General features: G+C 41.9%; 1 protein-coding gene across 1 annotated transcript in view; it reads right to left on the bottom strand.

Annotated features, from left to right (window-relative positions):
* The window catches only part of LOC139614979 (thrombospondin-type laminin G domain and EAR repeat-containing protein-like), a 22,136-nt gene extending 611 nt beyond the window's left edge, over positions 1-21,525 (bottom strand). The window contains exons 1-16 of the mRNA XM_071472705.1: positions 20,519-21,525; positions 17,933-18,181; positions 16,315-16,379; positions 16,039-16,200; positions 15,721-15,953; positions 15,274-15,364; positions 15,008-15,161; positions 11,200-11,331; positions 10,386-10,503; positions 10,192-10,306; positions 8,808-8,988; positions 6,555-6,613; positions 5,967-6,143; positions 1,854-2,032; positions 1,606-1,707; positions 1-1,513 (exon numbers count right to left, since the gene is read on the bottom strand). The exon at positions 1-1,513 is cut by the window's left edge and continues 611 nt beyond it. Coding sequence (XP_071328806.1) covers positions 1,360-1,513; positions 1,606-1,707; positions 1,854-2,032; positions 5,967-6,143; positions 6,555-6,613; positions 8,808-8,988; positions 10,192-10,306; positions 10,386-10,503; positions 11,200-11,331; positions 15,008-15,161; positions 15,274-15,364; positions 15,721-15,953; positions 16,039-16,200; positions 16,315-16,379; positions 17,933-18,014 — 2,004 coding nt within the window. The 5' untranslated portion in view covers positions 18,015-18,181; positions 20,519-21,525 and the 3' untranslated portion in view covers positions 1-1,359. The remainder of the gene's footprint in view (positions 1,514-1,605; positions 1,708-1,853; positions 2,033-5,966; positions 6,144-6,554; positions 6,614-8,807; positions 8,989-10,191; positions 10,307-10,385; positions 10,504-11,199; positions 11,332-15,007; positions 15,162-15,273; positions 15,365-15,720; positions 15,954-16,038; positions 16,201-16,314; positions 16,380-17,932; positions 18,182-20,518) is intronic.
* Between the last annotated feature and the right edge of the window lie 897 nt (positions 21,526-22,422).

Here is a 22,422-nt window from a genome sequence, read left to right as displayed (position 1 = left end):
GTGTGTATTTTTTCAGTCCCACACAATGTCTCACATTTTAACCCATCAATATTTTTCTTTTCTGCTTTTAGTACACACACTTCTAAACAACTCAATTCAAGTGTTTGTGAAATAAAAATATCTTGTGTTCCAAATGAATATTTTCAAATGTTCTGATCATATCAACAACCTCCAAAAAACACCTGGTTTTATAGTTTGTGTTCAGTTTGACTGTAGCTGCAGTTTCACACACATCAGCTCTGCTGGGGTAAACTGTCCACACACACAAACACACACTTTTTTTAAATAGAGATTTTAAAAAGCTTTTCTTTGGTTTTAAAGGTAAATGTTTAAATAAAATGTTTATTCAGCTTTATTTCATCTGAACATCAGAATCTGTTTCAATCATTTTCAACAGCTGATCTGTTTCTCATCAGAGCTTATTCACATAAAACATAAACATTTCTTCAGCTTTCAAATATTGAATAATTCTTGAGGGTGTGGAGCCTTCAAAATGCAGTCTGCTCTTATTTTGAAAATATCCCACTTTGAGCACCTGGTCAGAGCATCTCAGAGTGAAACCAATTCATTTAAATGGAACCACTGAGCTCAAAGTAAAGTAACTTTACCCATATTTTTAGAGAAAGGTTCAAATCTGACCGATTGATCGACCGGCCACCAGGACAGAGAGCCGGAGGGTCCAAACAAGAAGAAGAGAGTCACTGTCCACCAGGTCCTCCATCAGAGCATAAACTGCTCATCAGACAGCAGTCGATGGTGCATGAACACCTCCTGTAGAAACTGTCTGATTATCTAGCTACCTATCTAGACCTTGAAGACCTTGAATGAGATACAACTTCACTTTGAGCCTTTAATATAAACCAGTGTGATGTGAACCTGAATGTAAAAGTAGCACCACACTGGACTTGGTGCTGAAGCTTTGTACAGTTGTTAATGATGATCTAAGAAACCATCCAGTCCCACCATCAGGTTTTTTCTCATTAAAATGTTTGTCTTTTTCTACTGGAGGGCACTGTCCTTGTCAGTAGAGCTTCACATGACCTTTTATAAACTCTATTTAAGAAAAGTGCTACATAAATAAATCAGGTTGATAATTATTCATTTTAAGGTTGTAGAGAGATGAAGAGCGTGGAGCTCAAACAGTATCTCAGCAGGATTTCACACTGAAGACTCAGTCCTGAAGAAACATGGATGCCAACAGTGACCCAATGTAGGTGGTAAATTATAAGTTGTTTTGCAGTTTCAGTCAAGTCAAGTCCTGCAGCTGGTTTTAAGGTTTAAAAGTCCAACTCTGTGCTCAGTGTTTCTGTAGGTTTTTCAATCTGAAGTGTGTCCCCTGCACAGTGTGATGGATTTAGCTCAGTAGGTCTTGAGTTTGAAGACCTTGCTGAGTCTGGAGGTGGCGCTGGAGTAGATGAGGAAGGAGCCTTCATCAGTGCTGAGGTGTTCCCAGTCTCTGCAGCCGAACGTCGGCAGACTGTGGACTGGAACAAAGCCCTCGTAACCCTGCCACCTGAAAACACAAACATAGAGATGAGAACCTGGAGATACACAAAGTCTGTACAGACACTGACAAACCTCTGACCCTCGACAGGAAGTACCGACCTGTAGACAACGCTGTTCAGAGAGTGCGAACTGCCGTCGTAAGAGTTGGCCACCACCAAGAACTTCTCGTCTCCGATGGTGAAGAACTCCCAGTCCACTGCACTGAACACCACAACAACAACACACACTTTATATTCAGGTTCTTGTAATATGCATCAATTAAAAGGTAATAAGGCCTTTATAAATTTTCCCAATGTGCAGATAACACTATAATGTGTTATTTGCGCAACAAACACTGCAACAGTTACCTGTGTGTGAGGATGTCCTGGAAGCGGATGAAGGTCTGTGTGAGCATGCTGAGCTCGTACACGGTGGAGTTGATGCTGTAGGGACTCGGGCCGTGGTCTGAAACCCTCTGACTGTTGGCGACAGCGAGGAAAAACCTGCCGTCAATCTGAAAAGCCTCCCAGTCAGTCGCTCCCACCGTCTGAGGAGAGAGGAGCAACTCAGGTATGACAGGTGTTGTTTCTTGTTTAGGGGGACTTGTAAGTCAGGGGGTTTGGGGTCAGGACCATGTGATCACAGTGCCAGACTTTACAGAAAAGACTATTTAACTTTTGAAACTGAAACTAAACTAACTCAAGCTAGACTAAATATTTACTAAACGTCACACAACTTTGGCAAGTATCTTTCAGAGGAGATGGTTCCAGTGAGGGACTTGGACTCTAAAATCAACATGTAAAGTCTCTAAATTCAGCCGCTGAAATTCAATAATCAGAAAATACACCAGTGTGTTTTTGTTCCAGGTGTAATGACTCGTGCAGCCTCTAGAGGACACCAGCAAGGTGTTTATCTCTGGTCTGAACCTCTGAACCAGACTGAGGTGTATCTGTTCATCTGGTCCACGTGGTGTCAACAGCCTGTTGATGATCTGCAACTGTTTCTGTCAGAAGTCAAATTAAAGGCTCAGCTGGTCTCATGAAGCTTTAACACGTTTTTTGTGGTTCTAAAATCCAATAAAAGTCTTTCTTCAGTCAGATGATCTGCCCTGACAGACGAGTCCTAACAGCAGTCTGCAGCTGGAAACCCCCTCACATCAGCGCACATACACGCACACACACACACACACACACACACACACACACACACACACACACACACACACACATACACACATTAATTACACTCCTCTGATTTCCTGCTTTTTAATTGGAGGGTTTCATTTCCTTCATGAACTAACTGAACAGATGAAGTGAAGAAACACATTTTCATGAATCTGATTTTATGGATCTGCTTTCATGTGAATGTCTGTCATCATATTAATGTTCTATCACTGTTTGACCTTTTTACTGCAGGACGTCCTGCCTTCACATTTATTACAGGAATCAGTGAAGCAGCAGTAAACACCTGAGACCTGCTGCAGGTCTGCTGGGTCCTGTTCAGTGATCTGATATGAACTGAGGTCAACTGTGTGATGTGGTTCAAAAAGTTAAGTTTCTCTTTCTTCGGCTTTTATATTTTTTGTTGCATTTTGTTAAAATGATCAGGTCCGAAGACAAGACCACAAAAGCTGAGTCCGGGTTTAGTGCAACCAGTTTTAAGACTGAGTCCGGATCTTGTCCAAACAGGCTTCAGTCAAGACGAGTCCGAGTGAAAACACTAAGAATATGAGACAAGTCAAAGGCACGATAATAAGACACTGAAATGAGTCCAAGCCCAAACAGTCAGGAAGTCACTATGATAGACAGAAGTAGAGAACAAGACCCAGGATGTCAAAAACTAAGTTATCCTTTCACAAGAAACATACGTTTTTTCCAACTCATGTTTCTTCTCACGAGAAGAAGAAAGTATCTGCTTTCATCCAGTTAAGAGAGTGAGCTTTAAATCTTAAAGTCAGTAAAGTTTAATGAAATAATCTGAGAAGTTAATCATTTACAACCTGTGACGTGGGGTCAACAGGAAACTGGGTTATAATCCAAACAGGTTGGAACCACTGGGTGAGATAATAAAGTTAAACCGGAGTCAGTGTGGTTGTAATGACTAATTACAAAGAAAATAGACTGCAGTATGAGGTAAAAAAAACAGAATTTCCCTTTAAGCCAGAAAACATCACAATCCCACTTCAAATGCAGCGTTAAAGGTGCAGTAAGTGATTCTTCAGAAAGACTGTTGATATTTGAACAGTAAAACAAAAACCCCTACCATCAGCCCCCCCATATTTCTCATAGCTGAAGCCAAACAAACCTTATAATGAATGTCAGCATTAACACATTATTCACGATGAGATTAAGGACCGAGCATAACGCTTTTTTTTTTTTTTATTGTGTCAATTGCGTGCCGCCAAAGATTCTTTATTTCACACTGTCAATAATGCGATGAATCGTGATTAACTATTAAAATTCAGTGATTAACTGCGATTAAGAAAAAAATAATTGTTTGACAGCCCTACTTATAATATAAAAAGTCATCAACAAGCAACATTCACACAAACATGGCATCACAAACACAACGGAGTAAAAACTAGAGAGAGTTAGCTGTTCAGTTACTTACAAGGAAGGTAACGTTACCTAGCATAACAATATGAATTATGCAGCCAACCAAATAAATCTACTGTGCTAGTAAACTTGTGTGTTTAGGTCTTCGTAGCTATTAAACCCTTCACATGTTGTACGGACCCGTACCATGATACACAGCAAACAATGAGACAGCAAACTGTGGCAATAGCTGCTGCTGCTAAGCTAACATGCAGAGAGGATGAGACGGTTTCTCAGCTGCAGACAGTAATACTCAGACGTCTTCTGCTTCTATAACTATAACATCACACCAACAACACATCTTAGCAAACTGGATGAACATCAGTGAGAAATTAATTTAACTTTATCAAACACACAAATTTGACTCTGGTACCTGCTTGCTAGCTGACCTGTTGGGGTTAGCTATCAGAAACTTTAGCAAACAGGACAAAACAATCGTGACCTATTGGCAAAGCTAATGTCGAACAGAAACAAAGCAAATGTCACTTCCATCTTCATGCCTTTCAACTCTCTCTCCACCATGGTCGGACTGGCTATCGCAACTACGAGGACTTGTGCATGAGCATGAACACCCCCTGTTGGTGACTGGCTGGAATTGTTGGTCCAAGCCACTTTGCTTGTTTCTCATTTACAGAGCCAGAACTGTGTGTGACTGTGACCCTGAGGAGAAAGTCACTGAATCTGATAACATCCGACTAGAATCACGTACTCCACCTTTAAGACTGAACCCTCAGTGTTTCCCTGCAGCTGTGAGTCAGCAGGCTATTTTTATCTGTGTGTGATTTGTGGTTGGATGTCGTCATGTTGGTAGCGTCTGATTCACTGTGATTACTGTGATCATCCTCTTCATCATGTCTGTCTGCTCTGAACTCTCAGCGTCTGATGGGACTCACCTGTACAGGTATGGAGGATCACACAGAAAGAGAAGAGGAACAGGCAGAACAACCAACAGCTGATTTATCAGAGTGGAGCTACAACGTAAAGTTTGTCCTGAGGGTGGCGCTACAGTGAAGTTCAGGAACTGTCGTTAAGATCTTACTCCTTTTCCTATTTTGGTTAAAACTTCTCTCTTGAACATCCAATCAAGAAAGATTTTAAAATTCACAGCGCATTTTTTGTTTTTCTGTCCTAACATGTATGACACTGTGAATAATAACAAAATAAAGAGTTTGTAGTAATTAGATTGTTTTGCATAATCAGGGTTAAAATAAGAAACCTACTGTGATCGGAAGATTATTAGATTATAATATAATCTCACAATTAGGAGATAATTTTCTGACAGCACTTCCTATGATCTCAAAAATAATAATAATTAAAATAAAAAGATTTAATGAAAAAAATATTCGTCACAACATTAAAAAGATCTCATGATTATGAGATAAGATCTTACACTATCAAAAAATCTCATCCATGTTTGTAACTCATAATTATGAGGAAAAGATCTCATAACTCAATATTATTATGAGCTCCAAACTCATAATTACAAATAATAATTATATATCTCAGAATTCTGATTCAAGACACTAAATCAACATCTTATAATTCATGAAAAGGTCTTTTAATAATAGTAACAAAAGATCGTAGAGATTTGACATCTTTGGCAAATGAAGTGTTTTGTTCTGATGTCATGAGTTTCTGTTTGTTGTAACATGAGCAAAATGTCAGTGAAGTTTGGTGCAGTCAGTGTGGTTTTCATATCCTCTTGGAACACGCAACTCAAGGGCGTCAAAGTTGGAAACTCTCGAATCCTAAATAGAGGAACTTCATCCAGCTGCTTGGATGAAAACTTAACAAGTGACATGATCAGGACGGTCACACACAAAGTCCCGGAGCCAGATGTTGGCCAAACCATACCTGATCTACCACATAAAGGCAACAAACACTGACCGGGATGTTCTGGAAGGTTTGGAAGCAGCCATCCAGCCAGACGTAGATGGTGGAGCTGATGGTGGTGGTCTGACCGTCGAAGGTGTTGGCGACAACCAAGAAGTGGTACGGTCCGACAGTGAAGAACTCCCAGTCATACGCTCCGGACGTGGACAAAGTCTGGTTCACCTCAAACAGCTAAATGGACAAGAGGAGTTAGAACAAAACAGGACAGACGAAGACAGGAATTTGGATGGGACAGGGGAGGAAGAGAGAGAGAGTGTGGGAGAGGACAGGAAAAGACAAAACAAGAGAGGATGGGACAAAGTAGGAGAGGACACTACAGTAGATATGTGGATAATCAGGGAGGACAAGACAGGAGAAAACCAAAGGGAAGGAAATGATGGGACATTTGTGATGAAAGAGGTGGATTGGCTGGAACAGGGCGGGAGAGGAAAAGAAAAAAGACAGAAAGAATGGGAGACAAAGGAGGTCAGGAAAAGGAAAGGACGGGAGAGGATTAGGAGAGACTTAGAGAGGACATGCAGAAATGGGATAAAATGTTAGACCAGAGAGAGACGAGGACAACAGGACATGTCCTCGGGTTACCTTTGTGTTCGGGTTCCACCTGTAGATCACACTGTGGATGTTGTGGTTGGAGTCTCTGGCTGAGGACACACAGGGACACTGTCATAATGTAAACTGTAATAAAACACCAGACACAACAGAAGACAACAGTAACCTGGTCCGGGTCATTAAGCAGTGTCGGACCAAATCTAGGTGCAGGACATGTCCCCACCACCACATCTGCCATAACCATACCTTGTAAATAAAGATGGACGTAACCTCAGTGATGTCACACACAGGTTTCTGAAGCTCAGAGTGAGCTGCTCCACCATCGCCATCTTGGCAGTGCCTGACTCGACCTAACTCCCAGCTAATCCAAATACGGTCAAAGAGGTGGGGCGTGTGTGGAGCTGAGACTGTGGTGCATGCTGATTTGTGGCAAGGATACGCTCATAACATTCTCCACTTTAGTCCTTAATAAAATGTAAACAGGTGAGTTGTATAAATTCAGCCGTAAAGTCGTCATGAAGCAGGAAATGATCTCTAGAGACCAGAACAGTTTCTGTACCAGGCTGTAAACATGTTTCTTTCTGCTGTAAAGTTGGACATTTGAACATGGGAGTCTGTGGGGACTGACTCACTGCTGGAGCCAGTGGTCGTTAGAGGAACTGCAGCTTTTGGCTCTACGGAGTTGGCTTAATTTTTCATTCTGGGTGGTTGAAGCTTGGTCATAATGAGAATCTTCCTCTGAGGAAACAATTTTTAATTTTTTTTAATTTTTATTAATTTCATTTTAAAACTTATTAGTTTTAATTAGTTTTAAAATAAAATTAACCCTGTAATGCCTGACCCCAGAAATAATGGACAGAAAATTCTGATTTCTTGAATCTGGAACCTTTATTTGGCCCTTTCACAAAATTTGAAAAAAAAAATTACCAAAAATTATTTGCATATAGGTTTTTCCGAATTTTATATACGATTTTACAACATACTAAAATGCAAAAAATTATGTAATTATAACTTGCTTCAACAGATTAAGTGTTCATGTTAGAATATTACAAAAAAATTCAAAGAAAATGTCACTGGAAAATCGTAAAAATCGCAATTTTCTTTACCTTGATCCAGTGAGTTGGGAACTATCTGAAGGTGGCCAACTTGGATTGTCCCGTGTACTGTGTTCGAATTGTTGTAGTGATAAAGGGATCCCCCAGGGGTTGGAAGACAAGTACCAGATTGGATACAAGAGGGTTTTGAGTGAAGTTTTTACCATAAGGTGATGCAATAGGTCTCAGAAATGCTTGTATCAAATTTGATGCATTTGGCATTATAGGGTTAATAATTTTTTAACATTTGAATGGAATACAGGTAAGGTTCTAAATTTTGCGTCTTAGTGACAATGCGTCAGAAAATAAAACTTGGCTGTAAAAAAGTTCAATGTTCCTAACCTCAAAAAGTCAGACTGTCATGAAACAATTACAAAGAGGCTGTGGACATGCTGTGTGTGTGTGTGTGTTATCTAACCACAGTACACCTGCATCAGCTGGCTCTCTTTCTTGATGGTCAGATCATAAACAATCTTTCCCTCTTTTCAGCTCAGATCAACGAGTGTGTTTTATCTTCACAGGAAACACACACACACACACACACACACACACAGACACACACACACACATACACATACACACACACACACACACTAGAGCAGGTGGAGGTGTGTTTGATGTTAATGGTTCAATAAACTCTGTGATTTCACACATACAGACATGTGAGTGTTCACACAGGACAAACTGATGAGGGGATACGAGCTCTCTCCACTGCTCAGAAAGTATCATGTTAGTTGGAAACCCTGTATCTCCAAAAATCTCAACTATTCAGGACACTGGGTTAAAGAGCCCTCATTTAACCTTGTAACATGCTGCCCACTTGTTATTGCAAATGTACAAATTACCATTTTTCACAGTTGTTTCTTGACTTTGGAGACAGTAACCAACCTGTAAAACCATCAAAAAAATCTAACGCCTCTTCCCTTTCCTTGGGACTCGCCTTGTTTTTGCCATGAGGTATCTAGAGGTCAGAGCCCCAAGAAGGAAATGTTGGTCTCAGAGATGCCAATCACCCAAGCTGCCCACCTCTACAGAGCCATGATCGACACAGAGCCGGGCCTGCAGAGACCCTCAGCTGGCCATCCCCGTTGACGTTCTGTCAAACTCTGAAACTCTCTAGACATCTGGACCCAACCAAAGAATTGAGTCATTTATTTATGCTTAAATTATGACATTCCTGCTTCCTGTTTACCTCGTCTGTGATTGGCTACCACCAGAAAGCTGTGGTTGTGGATTTGGAAGGCCTCCCAGTCTAGAGCACCATGAGTCTCCAGAGTCTGATAACGAAGGAAACGCTGCCACTGCTGATTCCAGCAATAGACGATGGACAGCTCAGGCTCCGCCTCCCTGGAGTTAGCCACGACCAGGAAAATCTGCAGCAGGAAAAACATGACATTTAATATTTTTATTTGTCATGCTTGACACGTATAGCACATGTCTTGTCCACATACTTTTGGCCACTGACTATATGTAGATGCCCTCAGTTTCTGTTCCCCCTGGTCTGATCCTCTTGGTTCAATTCTCCAGTAAATATACGTAGATCAACAGTTTGTATGTCTGTTTCAACTGGACTCTGCCGTCATGGACAAAGGTTCATAAAGACATGGTTCTCCAGTTTGGTGCGGAAGAACATGACTTCTGTCTTTGATGGCCTTTGACAGCCACTCCTCTCTATAACACTGAATATCTGCAGAGCTTTATGTTAACACCTGTTTGTGTGTGTTGGTGTGCGAACCTCCTATAATGTACAAACAAAACCAACACAATGTGAACAGGTGAGTTCAAACAGCTGCTGCTGTGTTTGTTCTCTTTTCCTGTTCTTCTTCTTTGACCTTTTAAAACTGCTGCTCTGTCTGAGTGAACACACTGTTTCTACTGTTCCTGGGCAGGTAAAAGCCTGAACGATTCAGAGGTCACATGTTCAGAGGTCAACCAGAGGTCAAAAACAGCTGTAACAGTGGAAGAAAGGCTGGTGTGTAAAACCAATCCCGTACCTCCAGACAACTGGGACGGGTTTAAAACCTTTAGTAAAGACATGATTGATGAACAGTCAATGATAAGTTGGCTTCAACACAATAAGATCATACTGTCAATCAACACATCAATAGCCCTGGTTCTGGTGAGGTATCACACCTAACCACTCTTTGCATGTCATTATAATGATCCAAGCAATATTTGAGGTTAATGGAAAATGAGTCTGTACAAAGTTCACTCAGCAGTCGTCTGTTATTTATTGTGAAAGATGCCTGAGGGAACTATTTAAATTCAAGGTGTTGAGCCCTGATGCCTCTGAAGTCAGAGAGGTTAGTGACATGGTTTGATTTGAGACAAAACAAACACAATATTTCCATTGTACATTTTTATTGCAACTATTTAGCCTACTTTAAATAAATCTTCATTTACATTAAAACAGCAATTAGTTCATGAAACTGTAACACATAGGGGCACAGTTCATTTTCAAAGGTTACTGTTTTACGAAGCTTTTGCTGTTGAAGGAAAAAATTTCGTAAACCAGTATTTTTTGTCATAGTTTTTTTACTTGTTAATATTCCTTTTTGAGCTGGAGCAGCTCTCACCTTGTCGTCGATGGTGAAGTGTTTCCAGGCTCGAGCCTCCTGAGTGCTGATGTTCTGGTAGAGCTGGAATGACCCGTTTCTCCATTTGTAGATGCCTGAACCAGACACAGAGTCCCTGTCGAAGGAGACATGAGGGTTACCATGGAGACCCAGAGGACACTGTCCTTACATGAAATTCTGTCTCTCTGTTTTACCTGTTGGCTGCAGCCATGAACAAGCCTTCAGACGGGATGGAGAAGACCTCGACGTCAAAGGTTTCTGAGCTGGTGTACAGGTCCTGGTAGTTCTCTATGTAATCCAGGCGCTCCTTATCTGAGGACAGGTGAAACACAAACAAGTGGCAGAGGTATGACACAGTATTTAATCATGTAGTGCAGATAAAATACACAGAGGTTCCTCATCTTCTTCTGGTTTTTACATCAGAAAATTCTAAGCCCCACTCAGCTGACAGCTGTCACATTACTGTTAGTATCATATTATATTGTATATTATTACTATCATCTGCTATGTGTTTCGAATAGAACTAAATAAATCTAGTAAGGCTAATGTGGTGAATGAGAGAGAAGTTCTTATAGTAAAACTACAACTTTATCTCATAACTTTTTGTAAAATTGCAGCTTTTGTACTTTTCTTATTTTATATAATCATGAACTTATATGACTTTTTCTCATAAAATTTCATCATCACCTGCTCATATAACTTCATCCATTGTGACTTATAATGAGTGACTCTAAGTCACACCAATCTCATGACATGACTTTTCTGTAAAATTACAACTTTTTCTTGTATTTTTCATAACTATCTCACAATGTGATTTTTTTCTCAAAAACTTGATGTTATTTTTCTCATTTTATTCTCATAAAATTACTACTTAATTTTATAGTATGACTTTTTCCACTTTTGCACTCTTTCCACATATGTAATAGAGACAACCAAAAAAACATGTTACTGCATCAACCCTGACTGCACTGTAAATATTAAAGATGCTTGATGGACTCTCAGACTCACTCTGCAGCAGTGTTCTCCACGTGAGCCCATCACAGACGAACAGGCCTTTCCTCTGAGCATTGAACCACAGCTGGCCCTGTTCTGGTCTTGAACATGGCGGAGGATTTCCCAGAGTCACTCTGGCCTCTGCCTCTAAAGAACAAAAACCAACAACCATCTTCATGGGGTCTGTGTTTTGTTGGGTGATGGAGGGATGAATCTGAACAGCTGAGCTGTTAGATGAGTCAGTACAACTACAGCACCTGTATTCTATATGTTGTTGAGTTGTAATCTTACAATATCACAAATGTTTCCATCAGTTCTCAAACCAGAGAAATCTGTGATTTTAATCAAGGCAATGCTCCATTTCATTGGTCGCCTGTCAATGACATCATATCCTCTATATGCATGTGTCCGAGTCAGAAGCTCAACACTGACTTTTATCCAGTTTTAAGTCACGTTTTAATGTTCTTAAGATTCACTTTTTACGCCTTGGTGGTTTTCAGCTCTATATTTGAACCAGATTAAGGATTTTAGTTGTCAGATGTCTGGATCTGAAGTTATCAGAGAAAAAAGCTGAGCAAATGTTAGCCGCTCAGAGACATCACTGAAGTGCGTCAGTGAATCACTGATTTTAAATGTGAAACTGTTTCATTCAGTGTTTTTACTGGTTCTGATCAGCTGCTCTGTTTGTTGTGAAGAGGAAACCTCTGTGGAGAATTCAGCTCCAGGTCAAAACCTCCTGAAACACTGACACTGAAGGATCCAGACCATGAGAAGCTGAGGGATTGTGGTGAAGACAACAATTCCCATGATCCCATGTTATTTCATGATGTCACCCAACGCTGTCGATTGTTATTGTTTTGATTGAGAGACCCCTAGAGGCAGAAGTTATATACTGTGTATTTAAGTACTTAATGAGCTGCACCACACAACAGACGCTGTGTGCAGCAGCAGTGATGCATCATTAACTGTGATGGAAAGTCCCTTTTCTGTAGGAACAATAATCCCACAGTGACAGAGCATTTATAACTTGTCATTTCAGCAGCTGGATTGAAACAGTAACTCGATCTGATTGTGTGGTTGACAGACGGAGGTGAACTGACAGCTCTGAGTTAATGAGGTGAGGGTAATGAAGGTCGCTTCTTCAACCACACGTCACTACAAGCAGACGGAAAGAGATGAGTCTATCATTACACATCAGTCGGCGTCACCTGAGGGGAAAGGATAGAGACAGAGAGGCTGCTAATGAGATTCAACCTACCTCAAGGCAAACCACCACCGATTTACCCCAAAGATACACAACTGTACTTCAACATCAGGGCACCAAAAAGCTCTCAGCTGAAGGTATGACACCATAGGTAGTGTTATGTACCAACAACTGGCAACAAGTGGTTCTGACCCTCCATCTGCCTGTCAGTGTCAGACGCTAAAAAAAGAGTTAAACGTGAGCCGTTAACAGCCGGTGTAGGAAACTACACTTCTATGAATGCTAAATGATGGTTAAATCTTCCGTTTATCCAGGTTGCGGTGGCAGCAGTCTAAGCAGGGCATTCAAGACGTCCCACTCCCCAGCAATGCATCCCTGGGGGATCCAGAGGTGTTCCAAGCCCACATGGGATATTCAATCCCTCCAGCGAGTTCTGGGTCTACCCCATTTCAGATGTCCGAAACACTTCAACTGGCTCCCTTTGACATGCAGGAGCAGTGGATCTACTCTGAGTTCCCTCTGGATGTCCAAGCTCCTCACCCTGTCTCTAAAGCTGAGCCCAGCCACCCTAGAAAGGAAACTCATTTCAGCCGCTAGTATCTGTGATCTTATTCTTTCGGTCACTACCCACAGCTTATGACCACAGGTGAAGGTCGGAACAAAGATCAACTGGTAAACTGAGAGAATTTTTGCCCTCCAGCTCAGTTCCCTCTTTACCACAACAGTCCGGTACAATGTCCACATTAGTGCTGACGCTGCAACAATCTGTCTGTCAATCTCCCGCTCCATCTTACCCTCATTCATAGACAAGACCCCAACATACTTGAACTCCTTCACTTGGGACAGAAACTCACCCCAAACCTGGAGGGGCCAGTCACCGGGTTCTGGCTAAGAACCATGGCCACATCACACCGTCCCAGTGCACACTGGAGGTCATGTTCTGATGAAGCAACAAAATCACATCATCTGCGAAAAGCAGAGATGTGATTCTGATCCTGTCCATCAACATCACAATCCAGATCGACACAGAACACACCAGCACACCAGACAACTCTCTAAGTGCTGTTTCTGCTTAAGGTTTGGGAAAAAAACTTTTTTTTCTGAATTTGTGAGGGTGATGTGTTCAGTTGACACAGTTGCTCAGCGACACAGTTGAGCAACAGCAACAATTCACTCCGTGTTGTTTTTACACCTAAACCCAAAGTGTAGGGAATGCTAAAATGCTAAATTGTAAGCTGCTAGTTTCCTGCTTACAGTGGTAGGTAGGAGGGCATTTGTTTCAACATGTTTGCTTTTTTCTTGTGAAATACAAGAATAGTTTTGTCTCTTCGGGTCTTGAAAGATATTCAGATATTTCAGATATATATTCAGCTTTAAATTCTCACAGCTCATAAAATATTTTAGTTATTTTCTTTCAGACTTCATTTATGAGTCACGGCAGAAAAGTTGTGAAATTGTGTCTAAATGTCTCTCACGTCTCATCATAGAAATACAATTTCCCTGCAGTAGAAACTCTCTGTATGTTTTCAGATGAAAAAATGAGACATCTGAATTCTAGTTTGTGAAGTTTATGCAGTGGATTCAGCTGTGAGCAGGAACATAACAGACTGCAGACTGTTTACCTGATGCAGATCTGAACTGTGAGTCGTACAGAGTCAGATCTGACTGAAGGGCTCAATGCTGATATCCATCAGAGACAGAGTTCAATCTGAACTTCATTAACTCTCTAAGCCTCAGGCAGCAGACAAATTAATCACACTGTTTAAACTACAGTCAGTTGTTTATAGAAACCCTCTTTTCGCCCCTGTCTTCTTAGGCCACATGCTCCAGATGATCACATGGATCAGTTTCATCTGAAATGTTCCTAAATATCGAGTAAAAGTCCTGATTGTGAAGGAGGTGGACACAATAACACAAACACACCTGTAAGATGTTTTCAAAACTGAAACTCAGTACCTGGCTGACCTCACACTGTTGTCATGGAAACACACATCACACAGCAGGACTCACCTCAACTGTCAATCAAACTGCCAGCTTTACACACACACACACACACACACACAGAAACATAAGACCACTATCTGTTAAGGCCTGTCAATCACACAGAGAGGCAGGAAGCAGCTCTTCCATCCTGTCAGTCATTTTCCAGCTCATGTTACTGAATCAATGAAACAATCACAAACTGAAGTTTACAGTCCACACATTCTCACACATACACACACGCACACACACACACACACACGCACACACACGCACAAACACACACACACACACACACACACACACAGTACATGCATACAGTGTTGGATCCTCAGTTCCTGTACTTCAGTGAAAGTGCCACTACCACTTTAAAATACTGTTGTATTTGGTCAGGTCTGACTGAGTTTGGACTCTGAGAGGGAGGACCACCTCTTTCACCCTGACAGTTTGAAAATCTCTGCTCTGGATGATCCATAGACCTCTCTGTCTACAGGTTCCAGTGGAAAGTGGTTTTAAAGAAGGGCGGGGAGCTCCTCTAACTTTTCTTATGGTGTTCAGACATGTTCATTTGTCTCTGTTGCCATGGTGTTTGGTGGCTTTTTGTTTTCCTGGTTTGTAAACAGGTCAGGTTTTCCTCACCGTATGGGTAAACTGGTCCTTGGTGGTCTGGCTGCAGAGGGGTGGACTTTAGGACCTGGGGGATGGACAGCTCGGCCAGACTGGGCTCAGAGGTTGGACACAGTCTGGGCGTGGCATCGGAGCCAGGAAGTAGAACCAGCTGACGAAGTAAACCCTGAACAGACAGACCAGTGTGAATCAGCAGACTGGGTTAACTGGGAGTCAGAAGACAGCAGGACCCTCAAGGTCTCTGCTGACTGAAGTCCTGATCCTGATCACAGACTCACTGAGAAACGGCCCCTCCACCTCCTCCTGCTGCCGATGAAGAACCTGGCCCCTCTGGTGTTCAGAGTGCTGGGGAAGGACTGGACCTGTTTACTGGGAGACAGGAAACCAGTTAATGCACCAGTCTGAGCTTGTAACACTGAGCCTGGACCTGAACCAGACTAAACTGCATTAAACCATGGTGAGCTGAACCAGTTTGAACTGTCCTGAAGCAGGATGAACTAGATAGAACCAGACCGGGCCTGAATGAAATGGACTAGGTATAAACTGGACTAGGATGACCCTGAATGAACCAGTCTTGAAAGTGGACCAGACTGAACTGATCCAGGATGAGTCTCTCTGAACAAGGCTGAAAGAGATCAGGCTAAAATAAAACGAAGAAGGTTGAACTACTGTGACCCAGATTATACTGGACTGAACTGGTCTGAACTGGACTGACGGTGACTCACAGCTCCAGAGGAAGGCCACAGTCAATGGTCAGTGTGGCGTATGGGCCGGTGATGGCCAGCACTAGGGTGTGCCAGCGGTTATCGTCCAATCCCACATCCTTAAAGCTCAGCCGGCTCCGCCCACCAGCACCAGGAGGCGTGATCAAGAAGTGGAGGCGGTTCTCAGAAACACGTAACCCCAGCAACAGTGATTCAGATCGGTCCTCCACTACAGAGAAGATGTACTCATTCTTCTGGAAACAGAAAGAAGAAGAACAAGTTAGACCAGACCAGATCAGACCAGATGGAACCTGGTTCTGTTCAGTTCTACTGGTTTACCTTCTGTCTCAGTCTTGGTATCTTGATCGTGGCCACCAGTGAGAACTCAGAAGGAAAGTAATCACAGTTGGTGAAGATTTGAGAGGCGGGGAAACTTAGAGCTGTCGTCATGGCGCCAGCCAATCGTAGACCTCTGGACCCTCTGGACTGAACCATCTGCACCTGCTTGGTCAAATCATCTGTTTATCTACCACCAATTGGTGGTTGTTCTTCTGTTCTTGCATTCATCCTCTCATTTTTTTATCGATTGCCCCTCCCTCCCCACCTGTGTCCTACCTGTGTGGGTGGGGCTTGTCCTGGTCGTGGAAGGGCTCTGGCCAGCAGGTCAAGAGGCAGCAGGTCTGAGGAGGAAACAATTTCTGTTAACACACACTATGCACACAACAACAGTGCAACAGTAAGTCTTTATAATACAGCCCACGATTCACAATCTCATTTCACATTTACATGTCCGCAAAGTGGAAGGAAACAAGACTCTAGGGAATAAGGGAGTAATAACTGCACATCCTATTTAAAATTACAATCCATCATTCTGCTATCCGGGGAAAACTGTTCTGGCTTGTGTATTTCCTTAACCAATCACAATCGTCATGGGCAGTGCTGGACCCAGAATGCAGCAGCAGCTTCCCTGCAGAATAGTGTCGGGGGGGAACTTGTTTTGGTGGAACATTTGCACATGGGAGCAAACACTGTCATGAAAATGGCTGATTCCTCGTAAAGAAAACGCCACAAAAACAGTAAAGACGCATGTTGACAATTCCAATCTTGATCAAAACTTGTCATCGTGTAGGATGTTGTTGTTTCCCGTAGTGAAGTTGAAGTGGAAAGGGACGTGAATGCCACCTGAAATAGCCGCCCAATGGCAGGTGTATACCCACAGCCTAGATCCAGTGAGTCAGACCATATAGAGTCACAGAGGAACACACGATTCACATATGGTCACATAAGGAGAAAATGTGTATTACTTTTGCAATAAAAGATTCAAACCTAGATGTGAGTGCCCTGAATCTGCGGAAATATATTTTGAATATTGTTCTATGTTTTTGCAGCGTTGAATGAGGCACTGCAGCATCAAGAACAGGTAAAACAGTAATCAGACGAACACCCAATGTGAGGAGAGAATCAGCTGACAGCAACAGGTCGATGTTAGTTTTTAGCAGGAATTCCCCTTTAAGCTCCTGTGAGGCTACATCTGTTTTGTTGCTGCAGTGGGATCAATGGAAGATGAATGGAAGATGAATAGAGGGAGGGGACGACATGCACAGAAACAGATCTCACATTTCAAAGACACAGAAAACAACGCGCCACAAAGCAGCAGAGAAGTGACTGAAACACACAAAACACACCGGCCACATCGGACAGACTGAGGACAGACAGATTTCAAAACTTAATCGCAGGAGCAGAGTAAGATGATAGGATGATAAATCACAAAAGATTAAAGAGAACAGATGAAGCAGTGCAGGTATTCAACCTGCCATAAGGTTGTTGAACCTCACTTTGAGTTTGGAGATGCTCCTTTCAGTCACTGCATCCAGCAGTTGGTCAATGATTAGTTCCAATGCTAACTGCAGCTAAAACCACTGCCTCCTTTTTACTTTTCTGTTTCTACACCTGCTCAATAAACAACACACATCACGTAAATCAGAGGCTCTTTTGAACTGGTGAAAGGTGGAGTTAGGCTAGCAGCTCCCCATGCTTACAGTCTTCGTAGTAAACTAGGCTAACACATTCTGGACCTGAAGCTGTACTGGATCCACGTAAGTGAAAGTGAAATCCGCCTGAAGCATCTGATTCTGGAGAAAATGAGAATCCAAACTGTTTTATGTCCTGAAAGAAATAAAGGTTCTGGTCAAGTTCTTTTGTTGGGACATTTAATATCCAAGTGTCCTCTCACCTGTGCAGGGCCTCCAGCTGTGGCTTTGGACGCTGACAGCAAGCAGCACCCAGGTGAGAAGTAGGGAGTGACACGCCAACATCCCGCCTGTGTACTGCCAACAGTGTGGGTTCGAGTCCCACTCACCGGTCTGCTTCTTGACCTACATCGCTCACCGCCATTTTCCCGTTGGTCTGTAGAAGTCCAACTGACAGACGACCTGTGTCAGGACAGCATCAGATACCTCCTCTGTGGTAGTTATTCAAATGTCTGTTGCAAAAAAAAAAAAAGAAAATCGACAAGTCAAGGCTCTAATCAGGATATGACAAATACTGACATGCAAAAACATAATCTTTTGAATGTCCTTTCTGACTTACACCTCCCATTAAAACCTGGTCTAAACCCAGGTTTTAATATAAACAGCAGAATCATGCCGCACTTTTTCATAAATCCTTCTCTAAGTTGTGTGTAAAGTCTTGTTGAAGTTCTCTGCATATGAGCTAACACGTTGCATCTTTAAAAACTAAAAACTATCTGAGCTAGAAATGTTGATGTGTTAATCAGCTGCTAGTAAACATCTGCAGCACTGTCCAGTCATGGTAGCATCGTTTCAAAAATTACAGTTTTACTGGCTGAAAGATCAGTTTTGTAATTGTGGGTATTTGTTTTATTTCCGTCAGCAAACAGAAAAGGCTTTTCAGAGTTAGATGAATTGATACAATTAAGAATGGTAGGCAGGCGGAGTCAGGCACTGCCAAGTGGCAGTGGTGGAGCAGCTCACTCTGATCTTCAAAACCATTTTTCAGAAACCTGTGGGTGACGTCACAGAGGCTACGTCCATCTTTATTTACAGTCTATGTTAAAAACAAGCAGACTGGGGGCGGCCCGATGGCAGAGCAGTTAGGGCACGTACCACATGAGCTGATGCTCTTAGCAGGCAAGTGCCGGTTCGATTCCCGACCGGCCCGACTCTTTCCTGCCCCTCTCTGCCCCTTTCCTGTCACTCTCTACTGTCCTGTCAAATACAGGCAAAAATGCCCAAAAAATATTTTTTTAAAAACAAGCAGACTGAGGAGTAGCAGGTGTAGTAGTATGTAGTCCAACAGCCCGAGGTAAGCATTCAAGGATTAATCAAGGCTGTGCTAAAACCTCAACATTACTGCAACAATGATCCATAAATCTCGCCTTTATCTCATCCAGTTCAGATCTTCAACAGCTCACTGAAAGTCAGACGTATCAGTTCTGTCACAAGGATTTCATCAAACCTAAATTAAAAGAAGGTAAAAATCACAAAGCGCACAAAAATCACTTCAATCCTTATATCCAGAGTAGAAAGAACAAGTGGCTCAGACAAAAAATTTAATTCCAACTTTCACGGCGGCACAGTTTTCCAGACTTTGTACAGAGTGTTCAGTCAGAAGTGTAAAGAGGTTCAATAACCAGCTGTAAATAATTTAAAGTCTATTGTTACACAGATTGAGTCTCATAAAGACTGACGACACCAACAAGTCAGTGAACGAATTCTGTAATCTTTAATATGATTTCTAATCATTAAAACTCATGATGTGTCAGCTTCAGTTAGCTAACCTTTTTCTTCTACAGAAACACAATGAAAGTTTCTGTTTGTTTCTGGTTGCGGCAGACGCAGCTGCAATAGTCGCGGGCGTAGTCATAGTTGCAGTTGTAGGCGGCGCTTGCTGCCTCCGTCCCTGTTTCCTGATCTAGAATTTTATATCAGTCATAATAAAATGTTATGATGGAATGAGTAGTAGTATTACAAAACTGTTGTGAACTACTTGTGAACTGCTGCATTGTTCATGCGTTATTACTGCAGTATAAATACTAAATAGTAAATACTTTTTTCCCATCTTGTCTGATCTTTAAATGATTTCAATTCTGCCATCTCTTTAGCAGATTAATTATAATAATAATGTAAGTAATGTAAGGAATAAGACACATGAGGAGGCCCTGAGCAGTGTCTGCAGGTCTTTAGCATTAAAGTAGCGGAGTGTATATGTAGCCTGAGAGGTAAAACCCAGAGCAAACAATCACTGAACTATTAGAAGAGACTCTTCAAACAGGTTTTAGTGAGACCATTAACCTGAGGCCTTTGATTTTACAGGGACTTATCTCTTTATTGATCCATCTATCTGACAGTGGAGCTGCAACTTACTCTAACATTTTCTCAGTGAATCATCCATCCGTTCATTTTGTATATGGCTTATCCAAAACCGGGGGGGGGGGCTAGAGCCAATCCCAGCCGACATTGGGTGAGGGCGGGTTACACCCTGGACAGGTCGCCAGTCTGCAGGGCTCTCAATCAATCAATTCACATTTAGTCTATAAAAAGGTTGAAATACTGAGGAATTAAACCAGCAAATCATCACATCTGAAAGAGATTATTATCAAAACATCTGCAGCTGCATATGACAGGAAATGAGGCAGAGATGGGGGGTGTGGTGGTTTATGGTTGATGCTTTAGACCTCCAGTCCCTTTACTTGAACCTGAGTACCTGACCCTCATTTCTGTGGTTTTATCGTCCTCAGTCACAAGTGTCTGAAGCCGATTTACTCCTTTACTTTTTTGTTAAAGATGTAAAATCAAACCTTAGTCAGAGGTCAGAGGTTAATCCAGCCTGCCGAGGTTGGTCCAGATCTGGTCCTGGATCAGTCTGTGGTTCTGACGGAAGAGACTTCACTTGTGTGGTTGTTGTTCAGTGTTTCTCAACAAATTTTCCCTCCTCTTACTAAAACGCTTCAGAGACGTCTTCGACAAGTCGTCCTTCGTGGTTTCATTGTAGACAAACTTTCTTGGATCCTTTAAATCTTCCTGGACTTTGAACCAGTTCAGACTAAATACTTCAGAAGTCGTAGAAGTTTCTTCTTTTACTCATCTGTCTTCACGATCATCACAAACTCTCCCAGCTTCTTAAACATTTTGAATTTTGTCGTTCATTCTCAAACTTCTTTTAGAGAAGTCGTTCATTTACTTTTCCTTCACACGTCTGTTTTTTTTTCTTCAAAATAATTTAAAAAATCAAACTTCTTCAGCTCCCTCAAACATTTATTTTTAAATTTTGGTCTTTAAAAACCACAAAAAGAAGTTCTACAGATGCTGTCATCTGTCCTTTACTTCAAACCAAATGTTCTGAAGATTCAGCCTTTTGTCTTTCAAACCTTGGAGACAACTAGAATAAGGACCAGTCTACCTGTTCTTCTCATTACTTGTAATTTGTTTAATTTTCTCAAAGTTGTTCTAGATCCTCTTAAAGATGAAAGTTTGTTGAAGTGGTTGTGTTGATCGTCCATCTCTCTTCACAGTTCTTTCTCATTCTGGATAAAGATGCAAACATCCACCTGTCGTCCACCTGTCGTCCACTTTTCATGACTTCAAGTTTTCTTCCTTGTTAATTACTCCAGATGTCTCCTTTTCTTTCTTTAAAGTGTTTGGGACAACATCACAGACTCCTCCAAACGCTGCCTGATATTTACTTTTCTGTCAAAGGTTGTGGTTTCCTCCTGGTGGTTTGAGGCTCAGACAGAGCTGCTGTGATTCTCAGGTTCAGGTGAGACTCAGTGAGGAGAGAGACAGTTTACCTGCAGGTGAGACTGGCTCGCTCGTCCCACATTTAAATATAAAAGACTGGGAGGAGCTGGAGAGAGAGAGAGAGAGAGAGAGAGAGAGAGAGAGAGAGAGGCTGCCTCCTCTTTAAAATCATTTTATCCTCCTACAGAACAGAAACACTGTGAAGCTCGTTCACAGAAATATCCAAAAACAAAATGTAAATATTTTCTACACTTGTTACAAATTTTTCAGATTCGGATGCTTTATGAGACAATGGGCCCTTCACATAGATGTGTAAAAGGCACTGAGCCCTCCTACATAACATGAAGGGCCACAGACTCAAAGACACGTCTTCTTGGTCATTTTCAGTGCACGTGGTTAGACACAAAACTACTTGTTTAGGAAAAGGTTGTGGTTTGAGTCAAATCAAGTGCTTGATTAAGGTTAGAGGATGTTGTCATAGTTACAATAACAAACATGTGGTTAAGGTTAAAGCACAATCATGACGCTTTTCTCCGGTCAGAATCATTACATCAGAGGTCTCCTAACAATAAAATGTAACTGTGGGTTTTGATAAGACAGCAGCAGTAAAGGTCCAACTACAGGCTTTATATTCCCTGTTTTTACATCTCCACCATGTTTGTGTCTCTGTATCTGTGGCTCAGCGTCTCTCAGACTCAATCTGACTGTTTGGTTGTAAAGTAAAGAGTTTCCTCTCAGAGATATCGGGGTCATGACTGTGATCAACAGGTCACAGCACAGTGACCTTTTTATTTTGGCTTCATTATTTTCAGGTCGCAAAACGTCTGGTGAGAGGTTCAGGAAAATAACTTTAGATGAAGTTTTATACAAGACTCTCAGAGGGATGTGTTGACCATATTTGTCACTCTGGGGGCGTGTCTGTAAGTAAATGAGAGTGATGGAGCAGCTGAGATGTAATTTTATG

This window comes from Trachinotus anak, unplaced genomic scaffold (genome assembly GCF_046630095.1).
Source record: "Trachinotus anak isolate AG129_WGS33_773 ecotype Australia unplaced genomic scaffold, CSIRO_AGI_Tana_v1 ptg000039l, whole genome shotgun sequence".
Taxonomy (NCBI): Eukaryota; Metazoa; Chordata; class Actinopteri; order Carangiformes; family Carangidae; genus Trachinotus; species Trachinotus anak.
Note: the sequence above shows the minus strand (reverse complement) of the source record. Positions and strands in the feature narration are given on the sequence as shown.